This window comes from Protomyctophum parallelum, assembly GCF_964188405.1.
Source record: "Protomyctophum parallelum genome assembly, chromosome: 5".
In the NCBI taxonomy this organism is placed as follows: domain Eukaryota; kingdom Metazoa; phylum Chordata; class Actinopteri; order Myctophiformes; family Myctophidae; genus Protomyctophum; species Protomyctophum parallelum.
In genome coordinates this window covers 35,496,687-35,511,686 of record NC_139702.1, presented here as the reverse complement: position 1 = coordinate 35,511,686, position 15,000 = coordinate 35,496,687, and the positions used below count along the sequence as shown (strand labels likewise).

Sequence of the window (15,000 nt, the reverse complement as noted above, 5' to 3'; positions counted from 1 at the left end):
AGTGGACCCGCAGGGTGAGGCCTGAGCTTTACTTAGCTGCTCGCAGCTGCCGTAGGTGTCTTAAGTATAAATTGGTCTCTGGACCTAGCTATTTATATTGTCCTGGACTCAAATTGATTTCTCTAGCTTTGATTTTGATTATTGTTCTTTTAATGGGTCATTTTTACAATTTATAATGTACAATTCCTTTTCCCATTTGCTTCCTGCTTCCTTGTTATTCCTGTAACTATTCAATCCGAGTGTAATTTGAAAATAGTTTCAAGAATATTTGGTTTCAATCAATTTAGACTTGAGGCCGATTTTAAAAACACCTTCTAAAAAAATAAAACGTAGGTCAGGACCTACGTTTCTTTTTAAACATAACATTTGTATTAAACGAATTATATGTTGCTATTGTTAGCAACAGCTAATGTAACATTAACAGGTAATATAACAGCGTTACAGTGGTTCTTGATGGGTTCAGTTTCATCAGTAACATGATGTAATGAATTGATTTGTCACTGAACGCCTACCTGGTTTTACACTGTATGAGTTGAGTTAGCACAGAAATGACTTGTTGAGCATTTTGTCTCAAGGCTTACGGACCATCGGTGTGATCACCAAGCTGGACTTGATGGATGAGGGGACAGATGCACGAGACATTCTGGAGAACAAACTGCTGCCACTGCGCAGGGGTGAGACACGCACACACACACGCACGCACGCACGCACGCATGCACGCACGCACACACAGACACACACACACACACACACACACACACACACACACACACACACACACACACACACACACACACACACACATACAGTTCACAAAAGCATCACAGGGAATATAACGTATATTTGTTGTAATAGGAAAAGACAAAATATGTTTATTGCTTTAAAGCTTAGTTTGTTTGCAGGACATATGGAGGTTTCTGCCCAACATGGACGATATACTATAATCAATGCAAGCATACATACATCAAAGTGTATGTGAAGTGAATGAGAGCCAGCTGGACCTGAACGATTGCAACCTTTGTTATATAATCGGTTCAGGAATATAAAAGAAGACATATGTATTATGTAACCATGGTAACGATCTGTCAATCAGTCGGATTGTCGGATGTCAATCAGTTACGTGATGTCACAGTTTGTTTTCTAATAACGTTTTTATTGAGACATCTAAACAGCGGCAAGTATCGTTTCTGGCTTGATAGTATCGCGAGATTTGGTTATCAGACTGACAGTCTTGCAGCACAAACATGCTGTACCTCTACCATTACATGTGGCTTTTCCTTAATTTACATTATTTGATTGAACTTTGTGTACTGTGTACTACTGCCCCCTACAGGCTACATAGGAGTGGTGAACCGCAGTCAGAAGGATATTGATGGGAGGAAAGATATCAAAGCTGCTTTGGCTGCAGAGAGGAAGTTCTTCCTGTCGCACCCTGGCTACAGACACATGGCTGAACGTATGGGCACACCTCACCTGCAGAAGACACTCAACCAGGTAAAGGCTGATTTACACCGGGAAGTCACATACCGAAAATAACACAGAAACAATCGTATGAGCTTGTATTGCTATTTTCCTTGCGTGACACAGCATAGAACCAAGTATAAATGTGGCATTCGATGTGCACAATCACACACATATTTATGTCCACATCGTGGCAGATGTAACATGTACACAATCACAATGCTGATATTTGTTTAAATGTCCTCCCTGTATGCAGCAATGGAAATCTCTTTATATAATCTAACATTTGATTAGAGCTGCTGTTGTATGTAACAGACAGAGTCAGAGATAAACAGTCTTTGTAAACTGTACAACATATTTGTATTACAAACAAAAACTAGATGGACAGACGCCAACAAATAATTGAATAAATAACTGTACAATAAATGCCTTCCAAAAAAAGAACACGTAAAATTTGAGTGAAATACCCAGATCAATAATCAAGAATGTAATAGAAGTTGTTTTAATAACTGCCTAATTGTATTGTTTGTCATTACATACTGTCTGTCACACCCAAGTCAGAACCTGATGATTGTAAAAAGAGAATGTATGATGTAAAGACAATGTACATGCATTGTACATGCATTGTAACTTGCTCTGGTAAAGGCCTTGTTCCAAAACACATCAGATTAAAAATGGAAAACCTTTTTCTACAATTTGTTTTCTACTTTAATTATTGTTGTCTAACTCTTGATCTTTCTTCACTTTTTCCCTCCTCAGCAACTGACCAATCACATCCGGGACACATTGCCAGGGTTACGTAACAAGCTACAAAGCCAGATGCTGTCGCTGGAGAAGGAGGTGGAGGAATACAAGAACTATCGCCCTGATGATCCAACACGAAAGACCAAAGCTCTGCTTCAGTCAGTACATACACATTTTAATACTCTATTTGAATGCACACATCAACTACTGTGTAACTGGGAAACAAACACATGTGACAGGGTTAGACAATTCATGGACACCGAAGGGAACATATAGCACCTTCTCAATGGCATAATTTAACTAGGGTTGCTGGGTTATGTAAACCCATATGCAGGATTTCACCGCAAGGGGCCGCACCGACTGGCAAGGATTTGTTTTATGTTTAGCCAGGAAATGACAGAGATTGATTCAGCTTGTTAACACGTTAAATATGGGGAAACACAAAATTAGGAGAAAGGTGCGCTGAGCTCGCACACACACGCACATTGGGCCACACTCGTGGCAGGCCCCTTTGATCTGAAAACCCATGTGGAAAAAGGTCCATTTACGTCACTGCACCTTCTCCTCCACACAGCCAAGCTGCCTTTGACAGTTGAAACAGCAGTATTTGGCAAACTGTTTGGCTTTGTTATTTGTTCAGGCCATTCATGGCAAGTTTCATTTTAGAGACATGTAAGAAATAATGAAAAAGTCACCTCACTCTTGCCACTATGAGTGCGACCCATCACATTTATAAATGTTTATATACACGTTCCAATCCATTTCCCCCCGTGTTAACATGGTACAGGATGGTGCAGCAGTTCGGCGTGGACTTTGAGAAGTGCATTGAGGGATCTGGAGATCAGGTGGACACCTCCAACTTGTCTGGTGGAGCCAAGATCAACCGCATTTTTCATGAGCGCTTCCCCTTCGAACTCGTCAAGGTAAAATGTAGCATGCTTTTTTTTTTTAACTATGAGGTCTTAACATTTAACACATACTGCATGTTCCAAACTTTGCATAATATAATATATGTTATTGTAATTTGTGCATTTAATTTATCTGGTGATATTGTTTTCGATATGAAATAACTTGTAACCCAAATAGGTTGTGTGTAGCATAAGGAAATAGTTTGTCAACATTTTGAAATTGTGTGTGTGTGTGTGTGTGTGTGTGTGTGTGTGTGTGTGTGTGTGTGTGTGTGTGTGTGTGTGCGTGCGTGCGTGCGTGCGTGCGTGCGTGCGTGCGTGCGTGCGTGCGTGCATGTGTGTGCGCGCGCTTGTGTGTGCATGCTTGTGTCAGATGGAGTTTGATGAAAAAGAACTGAGGAAAGAGATCAGCTACGCCATCAAGAACATCCATGGAGTCAGGCAAGTTGACAGAAAAACACCCCATTCCTTTTATACACTGGCTCTCGTCATCTTTGTGTCTGCCAGTCTGTCTGTGTCTGTGAGCTTGTTTGTGTAGCTGTCTACCACTGCAAGGTGATACAGGCCGAAATTGCTCTGTGCTCATCTTGTCTGGCTATTTCTCCATGTTTTTCACATTTCCTGAACTGCCCTCAATTTCCACTTATCCCATTTCCATGTCTGTTTGCCTTTGTCTCTTTGTCTCCGTTTTTCTCTGTCTTTCCATGTATCTGTGTATCTGTCTGTCTGTCTGTCTGTCTGTCTGTCTGTCTGTCTGTCTGTCTGTCTGTCTGTCTGTCTGTCTGTCTGTCTGTCTGTCTGTCTGTCTGTCTGTCTGTCTGTCTGTCTGTCTGTCTGTCTGTCTGTCTGTCTGTCTGTCTGTCTGTCTGTCTGTCTGTCTGTCTGTCTGTCTGTCTGTCTGTCTCTCTTGGTCTGTATCATTGCCTGTTCATTCCGTCCTTGCTGTCCTGTACTTTTGAATAGCCTTGCCTCTCCATCTGTGTGCCTCTCTCCTCTCGTGCATCTGTCCCTCCCGCTCCATGCGTCCATCAGTCTGTGTGTCCGTCCGCCTGTCATTACGTCCTTTAGGACAGGCCTGTGTGTGCATCCCAGACCCGGTCCTTCTCCATGTCTCCATCTGTCCGTGTGTCTGTCGTTGCGTCCTTCAGGACAGGCCTGTTCACTCCAGACCTGGCGTTTGAAGCCATAGTGAAAAAGCAGATCATTAAGCTGAAAGAGCCCTGTGTGAAATGCATCGACCTGGTCATCCAGGAGCTCATCAACACAGTCAGACAGTGCACCAATAAGGTATTACGGCATGGTCAACCGCCCCTTGCCTGCCCGGCTGCCACCACCAAACCTTAGAGCAGTGATTCTCAAACGTTTTAAGTTCAAGGACTCCCAGTTTGGTCTGACCCCATAACTCTGACTGTACATGGAACCAAGTGGAACAGGTCCATTTGGTTCCATTTGTACACTCTCTTCAGAGTTACATACACATAAGGGTCTATTTGGTTCCTAACTATCAATCATTTAGCTGGGGACCTCCTGGAACCCCCCAAGGACCCCTGGGGGTCCCCAGACCCCACTTTGAGAACCATTGCCTTAGAGCTGCCACATTGATGCCCACCAGTTAAGATGGAGAACCTAGTTTGTTCCACTCTGTTCTCTACTGTTAGGCATCGTTACGGCAAAACCCTCGGTATGAATAAGTGTACAAATAGACCCACATGGACAGGTCCATTGTGGCTCTGGCTGCATCTCAGTGCATTGGTGTGGTGTTTCTGTTGGGGTGTTTAGTGTAAAAACACATGGGCTACTTTCTCCTCCTTTTTAGCTAAGCTACAGGTCGCCACTGTGAGAAGTGGAAGCATGCACGATTGCACGTCCACAAACGCATGCGCGCATGCACGTGCACATTGTGTAATTATGTTTGGGTGGTATATTTATTTTAAGCAGTTCCTGGCTTCTAAGGGTTTGGGGAAATCTTCAACTTGTCCTTGTTTAGAAGAAATTTTGTAGAAATAACTTGACCTAAATTATGCCAGTCTGTTTTTGCTATTCTCATTCTTGACTTTAAACTTTGTATCATTCTCTCCCTTTTCAAACCGTTCCAACCGGTTCTGGCTTCCCATTTTTCCATTCCTCGCCTGTACTCTTCACCGTGACGTTCTCCCTCACCTTCCATTAAAACTCAAACTCCCATGATGCCTCACCACAGGACAGGCCTGTTCACTCCAGACCTGGCGTTTGAAGCCATAGTGAAAAAGCAGATCATTAAGCTGAAAGACCCCTGTCTGAAATGTGTTGACCTGGTCGTCTGTGAGCTTGCCGCACTGATCAGGAAGTGCTCTGAAAAGGTAAACTGGTACAACAGAGTAATAGAAAACATAGGTCGGGTGTAAGAGGAGGGACAGAAGCCAGAACAAAGGGAATGCACTCAATGCAGACCATAGCAAAGCATTGATAAATGAAAAGGGAAGAGTCATAGAAAGCAAGTTGAAACAAGCATCAAAGACAAATGGAAGATATCTATGTCTGCCATCTAGTCACCTCTATCCCTGGGCAAGGTTATTATAGTTTAGCATTTTTCATTACCTTTATTTCTATTTTGTTTTTGTTTTTATTTATTTATTATTTTTAAAGTGGGGGTTCTAGTTTATATTAGTTTTTATTGTGTGGAAAAACGCTTAGTTTTAGTTGAGGTTTTAATAGTTTTAGTGTTCATTTTAGTTTTCTATTGTAATATGGGGTATAGCCAGGGCAACTGGATACTGCCTACAACTAAGGACATTTACTAAGGACCTCTATGACTTTGGTTAATTTTAGTTCATTTGTAAACACAAAATACAGTTTCAGTTAGTTATGGTTTTTTGAAAGCCTTGCTTTTATTTTGATCTCAGAAAACTATAACTACAGTATAATAACCCTGGGTTGTTTGTTTGAAAGGCTTAATTCACCCTCACTTGCTATCCATCTCACTGCAGCTGAGTGGATGACTGTCCTTGTGTTGGTGTTGAACTGACCTATCCAGAAGGCTTCATCCCCCTTTGATTGTGCACCCCCACCCCATGATGTTCCTACCAACCCCTCACACCCTGCCTCACTTATCCAATGAGATCTCCTTACTCACAAAAATAATAATTAAAATGGTTCTTAGATATGTCACTACACGGTGGCACAGTCGGTAGTGCTGTCGCCTCACAGCTAGAAGGTCCTGCATGGGTTCGATTCCTGGTGTTCCCTCCTCTGCGTCATCAGAAAGGGTCTTTCTGTGTGGAGTTTGCATGTTCTCCCCGTGTCCCCTAGAGTAGATACCCTCACAAAAACATGCAGTAATCCTGGTCTCTAAACTACCTCCCCCTGGCCAGCCGGGGCGCCTGATGGAGGGGAAAGGAACTGGTCGGAATAACGTGTTCATTCCACGCGCTACGTCCGGCCGGAGAAACTCTCCCCTATCAGGTGAAAAGAAGCAGCTTGGACTCCTCGTGCATAGGAGGAACATTGAGGTCAGTCAGCGCCCCCCACCCCACCCCTTCCCCCCCAGGTTGACAGATGAAGTGTAGCGCCCAGGATTACATTAGATATTTCACACTGGGTGAAAAAATGGGTTACAAAATCGTGGGATAAAAAAAAAAGCAAAAAAGAAATGTCACTACCACAAGAGTATGATGGCTGTCTTTCACCCTGTGTTGACAAGGAGGAAAGGTCTTTTGTGTGTCTCTGACACTACTTTTTCATATACCTGTGTTAATGGCCATGAAAACACACCAAATAACCATCCACACCTACTTTAACCAATCTTCACCTCTTCATATGACTGATCAACAAACTTATCTTCATTTTCTGGACTCAAACTTTTTTCAACGCACCTTATTACATTTTTCCCGAAGTCCACTATCAGCTTGAAATAATCAAACAGCTGTCATGTTTGTATAGCTTAACCACTTAAGCCTTATTTAAAATAAATTGTAAAAATTGCTGCTCTGCAGTACGTTGTGAACTTTTCACCACTTCTGAGACTTTTCTGTGTTATTATTAATTGACAGATTTCACATATGCCCAAACTAAATATCGCCATCAGGGTGAAAGTGATTTAAATAATAAATGTACGTATTTGAAATGATGAAATCTACGGCTGTGGTTAGATCTCAGTTCTAGCCTTGCGTAGCCAGACGAACCTCCCTTTGCAATGCAAATTGCCCCAGGCAGATTCGCAGTGATATTATCAGGCTACTCAAGGCTATCTCAGTTCAGCATTACAGAATATGACGCTCCCCACTTCAAGCTAATAGTGGAATACTTCAATCTCCAATCCCTGATGCTTGCCTGGCTGCACAAAAGAATGACCTGCATGTTTTTGTGTTAATATTTACAGTCACTGGGTGTGTTCTTAGTAGTGTTTTGGTGCAACAATGTAGGCATGCATGATACACCATGTAGTGTCAGTACCTGCAGCTGTGTGTGTGTGTGTGTGTGTGTGTGTGTGTGTGTACCGCAGGTGAACGCATACCCTCGACTGAGAGAGGAGATCGAGAGAATTGTCACTGCTTACGTCAGAGAGAGAGACGGCAAGACCAAAGACCAGGTGTGTGTGTGCGTGCGTGCATGTGTGCGTGCGTGCGTGTGTGTGCGCACGCACACACACTGCAGGAGATGATTGCAGTTTTGACTGCAATATTGTGCACATTTACATTATTGTCTCCACCAGGCCGAAGGCATGTGGGGAGAGTATGTTTTGCACTCCGTCCGTCCGTGTGTCCGTCCGTGTGTCCGTCCGTCCGTCCGTGTGTCCGTGAGCAGCTAATCTCGGCCACCGTTAACCCGATCGATGCCACATTTTGCACACACACTCCCTGGATGCCAACGATGAACCTCTGCCCCAAACTTTCCAGAACGGCCTGTTATAGCGCCACCAGGAGGCCACCAGTACACCTACAGATTTTGCGTGATTTCCGTGAAATTGTGCACCCACATTCCCACTAGGCCGAGGACGAAATGCCACATGAACAATTTCAACTCAGACTCAAGGTGGCGCTATAACTGGCCGAAAAGTGTTTTTACCTCTAACTGCACGGATCTGTGGATAACTGTGTATGCCAACTCCCTAGAGGCCAAGGAAAAACCTTTGCCTGGAATTTTTCACATCTGCTCTTTATAGCGCCACCAGGAGGCCGACATATGTAAAACACATTTTCTATTATTACTCCTTCAGATTTTATCCAAATTTCACGCAAATCGGTATACACTATCTCCATAGTCATGTGATCAACACGGAGCGGCACCATTTCCCATCTTCCATCCTGATTGGCTAAGATTGCTTCCAAAGCTCACACGATTCGTCCATTTCGAAAAAAGGCCACAAATCACAAACACAGTGTGCAATTTCCGTTAAATTATACACGCACATTTTCACTAGGCCGAGGACGACATGCCACAATTTTTTCCTCAAAATCAGCCTCACGGTGGAGCTATAACAGGCCAATTCCTGTTTTTAGCTATAACTGCATCGATCTGTATACAACTTATGTATGCACACATGGAAAAACATTGTACCTGCATCCCTCCAACACGAACCTCCGGCCCAAATCTTCCTCAACAGCCTGTTATAGCGCCACCATGAGGCCACAACCTGACCTGCCCTGGTGGAGACCTGTGCCGATTGGCACTTTGTCTAGTTACATATATATTGTGTGTGTGTGTGTGTGTGTGTGTGTGTGTGTGTGTGTGTGTGTGTGTGTGTGTGTGTGTGTGTGTGTGTGTGTGTGTGTGTGTGTGTGTGCGCGCAAGTGAGAGAGCTACAGTAGGGAGGCATCTAGTATTTGCATGTATGCCTGCATAATGAACTCATGTTTTGGCTGAGGCAGGTTCTGCTGCTGATTGATGTTGAGCTTTCCTACATCAACACCAACCACGAGGACTTCATTGGTTTTGCCAAGTAAGACACCTTCATCATAGAATTATATTCAATATTACGGAGAACTGTAGAGTGCGTATCTCTGGATTTGATTATGTAGGCAGAGTACAGCTGGTTTTACTATAGCCAGAATGTGAACCCTGACATGTTGAGTACACCAACGTTTTATGTTATAAATGTTTAGTATGGCTCCCCAGCAGAAACTGGCGGATGCTAACTTGCATATGTTGAGCAATTTTCGTAATTGGCATAATATGTGACCATACCATTAACAACCTATAGAAGGCAAAATATTCAAAATGTCATCATGCTTTATGTAGCATGTGACATGTCAAACTAGGGAGTTTTCATGATGCTTAATCCATTCCAAGCATTAGTTTAGCAAAAAATCACTCATTGGTCTTGGTATGTTCTCACCCAGTATAAAAGGGAGGCTGCAGGATGCCGAAGTTCAGTATGGGCTTGGACAACAAGCAGGCAACACCCAGGGAGAGCTGCTAGGGGTCTCTTTTTGGAAGGGTTTATAGCCTAATACAGTTTCTTATGTTCTGGTTTTTTGCTTTCAAGCTAAGTTTCATCTGTCTTTTTGTGAGTTTAGTTGTCAGTGTTTTTTTGTTTGTTAGGCCTTCCACTGTAAATACTGCTGCAGTGGGGAAAAATAAAACTCTAAATGGTATTGCTGGATTCTGTCACTTTTTGGAGCCTTGGCCACTCGGCCAACTTTACAATGTCAGCACAATTGGGCAAGTGGGCATGGCTGTTTTTAGCCCAATGAGTGTTTTTTTGCAAAACTAATGCTTGGAATGGATTCAGCATCATGAAAACCCCCTAGTTTGACATGCTACATAAAGCATGATGAAATTTTGAATATTTTGTCTTCTATAGGCTGTTAATGGTGTAGTCACAGATTATGCCAATTATGGAAATTGCCCAACATATGCAAGTTAGCATCCGGCATTTTCTACATGCTGGGGAACCATACTAAACATTTATAACATAAAACGTTGGTGTACTCAACATGTTCGGGTTCACAATGGGGCTCTATGGGTGGCTACTAGACCAGGTATAAGATAGTCCCTCATTAGAGTACAGCTGGTTTTACTAATAGGTAGTCAGGTATAAGATAGTAAAGTTCTCAACGGGCCCAAAAATTATGGCCCGGCCCAACCCTACCCTAACTGGGTAGGGTCTAAGCAGCACTAAATTGTGGCGCAGCGGCGCCGTGTTTCAGTGTGAAAGTGAGAACAGAGATCAACGGATTTATCGAAATAAAGGATGTATGTAACTCACGTTAGAATAGGCTATTAATGTTCCATAACTTCCATATCCAATCATTCGAATGGATTCCATACAGTGGTGACAGGTGAGTAAACACGAATAGCTGCTCCAGCTTCCTCCCTTAGTTTCCTCTGAAGTGAAGTTGCTTTACGTGTAGCGTTTAAGTTATATATCAACATGGATCGTTTGGTGACGTTGATTAATAATTAATAATTAGGTTAGTTAGTTAACGAGACTCGTATAACGAGCCAGCTGGGTTAACGAAAACCTGACGCTTCTTCAGCTGTGATAATCCGATTGATTTTATAAAATATTTAAGCATATGGCAACTTGGCAAGTTAACTGGTGGTTAGTAGCTCGTTTGGTGCGCAAACCAGAGGGAAACCAGTGGTAGCAATGCAAGCAAGCAAGTCTCACACCGTTCACTGTTCTCTCTACTGTACTGCCTGCGTGCAGTGCACGACTGCGGGGCAGGCTGCATGCTGCTCTGTCCTCGTACACACATGCCGGACGGACATGATCTGTTCTGTCTGTTTCATGGCCGCCTCAGGCTCAATGCCTTTCCAATGGAAGTCACGTGGTTTGACATGTGTGTACGAGGCCTCTGAGTCTGAAATGCCAGTGCGATGCGACCCCCGTCTCCAGTCCTCCTAGCGCATCACCTAGCGCAGCCATCTTCATAATAAATACTATACATGTATACACAATCACATTACACAAATAACAGAATTGCTATTTTTATTATAATAACACTCTTTTAAAAAAAGAAAGAAAAAATAACAAAATCGTGGAAAATCACTGAGGCTCGGCTCGGCCCGACTAATTCGCATATTCTTTTGGGCCCGGTGATTTTTTTTATAAGATAGTCCCTCATTAGAGTACAGCTGGTTTTACTAGATTGCTATTATGAAAACCAGCTGTACTTTGAACCATTGCTCTCTAAACTTACCTTACCCTGGCCAGCCGGGGTGCCTGATGGAGGGGAAAGGAACTGGTCGTTTTTTTTAAGTTTTTTTTTAAGTTAAGTTTTTGTGTGTGTGTGTGTGTGTGTTGTGGTTTTTTTGTGTGTGATACAGCTGCGGCCTCTGGTGTTTTTCTGTACGTTTTCTTTAAGTTTTTTTTAAGTTTCTTTAAAAAACAAAATTGTACGTTTTTCTTTAGTTTCTTCTTTTTAAGTAATTGTTTTTTAAGTTAAGTTTTTTTGTGTGTGTGTGTGTGTGTGTGTGTGTGTGTGTGTGTGTGTGGGTGTGTTTTTTGTGTGTGATACAGCTGCGCCCTCTGGTGGCGGGCGGGTGGTGTTACAGCGTGACACACAGACAGACAGACATGTTCTGCTAGGTCTCATAGTTAGTGCTCATTGCATTCGCAATTAGGCTTGCTAACTCAGTATTCTTGTATTCATTATTTTCATTATTTGTTTGAATATGTTACAAATTATTATTGTTATCTGAGTGCTGTGTACTTGTGCAATGTCCCTCCTGCTCCTGCAGTGCCCAGCAAAGGACTGCTACGAACACCTTAACCAGCAAGAAGAGGGTTATGCCTAATCAGGTATTTGAAACTCCACATATTAAACAGACACAGCCCCACACTATCACCAAAGGACGTTCCTCAGCAATCTTAAGTCTCACTGTAAGCTTCATCAAAAAGGAAAGTTTTTACTCTAGTCTTAAACATACAATAGAAAGGGTGTCTGCCTCACGGACCAAAACTGAGAGAACATTCCACAGTTGAGGAGCCTGATACGTGAATTCTCTTCCTCCTTGATCTACTCTTCTTAGATATTCTAGCCAGGAACCTCAAGAAAACGTACATACTGAGCATGTTCTAGCAGTTATAAGGCACAATGAGCTCTTAAACATAATATGATGGTGTCTGACCATTAAGAGCTTTGTAGATGAGGGAGAGAATACTACATTTGATTCTGTATTTTACCACGAGCCAGTGCAGACAGCAGAGGCCAATGGAGGAGTGATATGACCTCTTTTTATAGTACTTGCCAGTACAGTACATCTGACGCGCAGCAGCGTGTGTGTATAGGCGCCAGGTTGAAAGTAGTTCAGAGAAGACGTTATATGTTTTCCTGAAAGAGGAAAGAGAGTGTATGACATACAGCTTCGACAGCCCAGACTGGCATATGAGGGCAAACTAAAATGTCAGCTTATGTATTTGTCTGTCTCTGTCCTTTCTGTCATCTTGCCCGTCAGTCGGGCAGCTGGATGGATGAAGAGAAGGTGATTTTATGAGAGTGTGTCCTTGGTGTTTTTCGTTGCTCTGTGTTTGGGGTGTGATACTGTATCATGGGCCTTGTTCTATGCTTGATGAGTATGTCTTTGTATATCGCACCACAATATGCACATTTTCAAACACCGTATGGTTGTGCTTCTTCTGAATGTTGAATTTAATTTGCTGACATGTTATTAGAGCCGACACGAAACATTGAATATGTTCAGTGTTGTCAGTCTTGTTTGTGGAGTTTTACATATTTCTATATAAATAGCCGATCTGCAAGTTCACAACCCGTCACAAGCTTGTGTATCTGCTATTTTCACAAAATATCCGCCATACTATATAATGACTTGCCCAAAATAGGGACAGTAGGGTCCAAGTGGTTAAAGTAGGCTACATTAATGATTTTGTGTTGATGTGTCAGACAGTTTAGAAACAGCTGTAAACTGGTGGAGTTTTGTGTTCAGGTGATTCGAAGGGGCTGGCTCACTATCAACATCAGCATCATGAAGGGAGGTTCCAAGGACTACTGGTTTGTCCTGACAGCAGAATCATTCTCCTGGTATAAGGACGAGGAGGTAAGAGTGTGTGTGTGTGTGTGTGTGTGTGTGTGTGTGTGTGTGTGTGTGTGTGTGTGTGTGTGTGTGTGTGTGTGTGTGTGTGTGTGTGTGTGTGTGTGTGTGTGTGTGTGTGTGTGTGTGTGTGTGTGTGTGTGTGTGTGTGTGTGTGTGTGTGCGTGCGTGCGTGCGTGCGTGCGTGGACATGCAAATCCTTTGGCTTTCAAAATTGGACAAAAATGACTTGAATCAAATTATTTGTACACATATGCAAATTACGCATGCATGTGAGCCATGAGGATTCCTACATTGTCCTACTGTACATCAATCATCCTTTCCACAGGAGAAAGAGAAGAAGTACATGCTTCCTCTGGACAACCTGAAGCTCAGAGACATGGAGAAGGGCTTCATGTCCAGCAAGCATGTGTTCGCTATATTCAACACTGAACAGAGGTGTGTATGGAGTTTCCGTGTGCAAACGGGGCACTACAGACAATTCATTGTTCCTGTCCTTTTGTTCATATTTCCTTTTGCCGTGTGTGTGTGTGTGTGTGTGTGTGTGTGTGTGTGTGTGTGTGTGTGTGTGTGTGTGTGTGTGTGCGCGCGTGTGCGTGCGTGTGTTACAGGAATGTTTATAAGGACTTGCGTCAGATTGAACTGGCCTGTGATACCCAGGAAGATGTAGACAGTTGGAAGGCCTCCTTTCTCAGAGCTGGAGTTTATCCTGAAAAAGACCAGGTGCGGACTGCGGAGACGTTCAGACTTCAGACACATGCACACGCGAGAACACACACAAACAAATATGAAAAGAAAACCTCTCCTAGATTATTTGTTTAATCTAAGAATAAATCAATACAATAATCGCTAACAAAATTATAGTTGCAGCCCCAGTAGACTCCCTCATTGATCGACTATATTCACTCAGCGGCCATTTTGTTCATACATCACTCTCTGGGTGGGGAAACCTCACCCTAACTCATAAGAAGACAAAATGACCATGGTGTGAATGTACTCTGTATATGGTTAATAGACCCAAAAAAAACAATACTGACATCTGCTCCATTATGGCTTTCATCTTTCTCATCTGAATGTCCCTCACTCCTCATTGGGTCCTCAATCTAAACCTACGCCTGCCTGCCTCCCATCCCACCACCACCTCCCTCATGCAGGTTGACAGCGAGGAGGTGAATTATCCAGGGCAGGACACGGTGTCCATGGACCCTCAGCTGGAGAGGCAGGTGGAGACCATCCGTAACCTGGTGGACTCCTACATCGGTATCGTCAACAAGTCCATCAGAGACCTCATGCCCAAGACCATCATGCATCTCATGATAAACAGCGTATGTCTCTCTCTCTCTCTCTCTCTCTCTCTCTCTCTCTCTCTCTCTATATATATATATATATATATATATATATATATATATATATATATATATATATCACCGTCTTTACCTATCTCTCTCTATCTCTCACCCTCTTAACTCTCTCTTTCTCTCTCTCTCTCTACCTTCCCTTGTTTCTTATGAGCAACTTGCTAACTTTGTATTAGACTGAGCAACTACATAATTATGTGTGGAAAATTATTATTATTTTATTATTATGTGGTTCACCACCACATTTGGTATGAATTTAGAGAAAATGGCTGCTGTATGTCCATTAGGACCTGCTGTTCTGCATTGTGTACACTAGACATGTACGTGCCCGTCATGCCGGCCTACTTGAGAACGATGCAACTTGGGAACCTTAATAATACCCCTTGTCATAGCACCCGTTTTAACTATCTGTCTGTGTCCCACATGGAGATCTCTATCTGTCTGTCTGCCTGTGTCTGAAGAGTGACTGTGAAAAGTGGACTGGTCAATTGGCAGGTGTGGGCTGGAAATTGCACAGGTGAGGGGATTTAGGCTGATTAGGCCCACTGAATCAC

General features: G+C 43.0%; 1 protein-coding gene across 2 annotated transcripts in view; it reads left to right on the top strand.

Annotated features, from left to right (window-relative positions):
* Nucleotides 1–15,000, top strand: part of LOC310859430 (dynamin-2-like) — a 23,286-nt gene that overhangs the window by 4,706 nt on the left and 3,580 nt on the right. For both annotated transcript variants that reach the window (XM_083765970.1, XM_083765969.1), the window contains exons 4-17: nucleotides 1–14; nucleotides 576–674; nucleotides 1,334–1,494; nucleotides 2,221–2,363; nucleotides 2,993–3,128; nucleotides 3,487–3,554; nucleotides 4,262–4,400; nucleotides 7,594–7,680; nucleotides 8,960–9,030; nucleotides 11,778–11,838; nucleotides 12,984–13,094; nucleotides 13,417–13,526; nucleotides 13,700–13,811; nucleotides 14,243–14,413. The exon at nucleotides 1–14 is cut by the window's left edge and continues 190 nt beyond it. In XM_083765970.1, coding sequence (XP_083622096.1) covers nucleotides 1–14; nucleotides 576–674; nucleotides 1,334–1,494; nucleotides 2,221–2,363; nucleotides 2,993–3,128; nucleotides 3,487–3,554; nucleotides 4,262–4,400; nucleotides 7,594–7,680; nucleotides 8,960–9,030; nucleotides 11,778–11,838; nucleotides 12,984–13,094; nucleotides 13,417–13,526; nucleotides 13,700–13,811; nucleotides 14,243–14,413 — 1,483 coding nt within the window. The remainder of the gene's footprint in view (nucleotides 15–575; nucleotides 675–1,333; nucleotides 1,495–2,220; nucleotides 2,364–2,992; nucleotides 3,129–3,486; nucleotides 3,555–4,261; nucleotides 4,401–7,593; nucleotides 7,681–8,959; nucleotides 9,031–11,777; nucleotides 11,839–12,983; nucleotides 13,095–13,416; nucleotides 13,527–13,699; nucleotides 13,812–14,242; nucleotides 14,414–15,000) is intronic.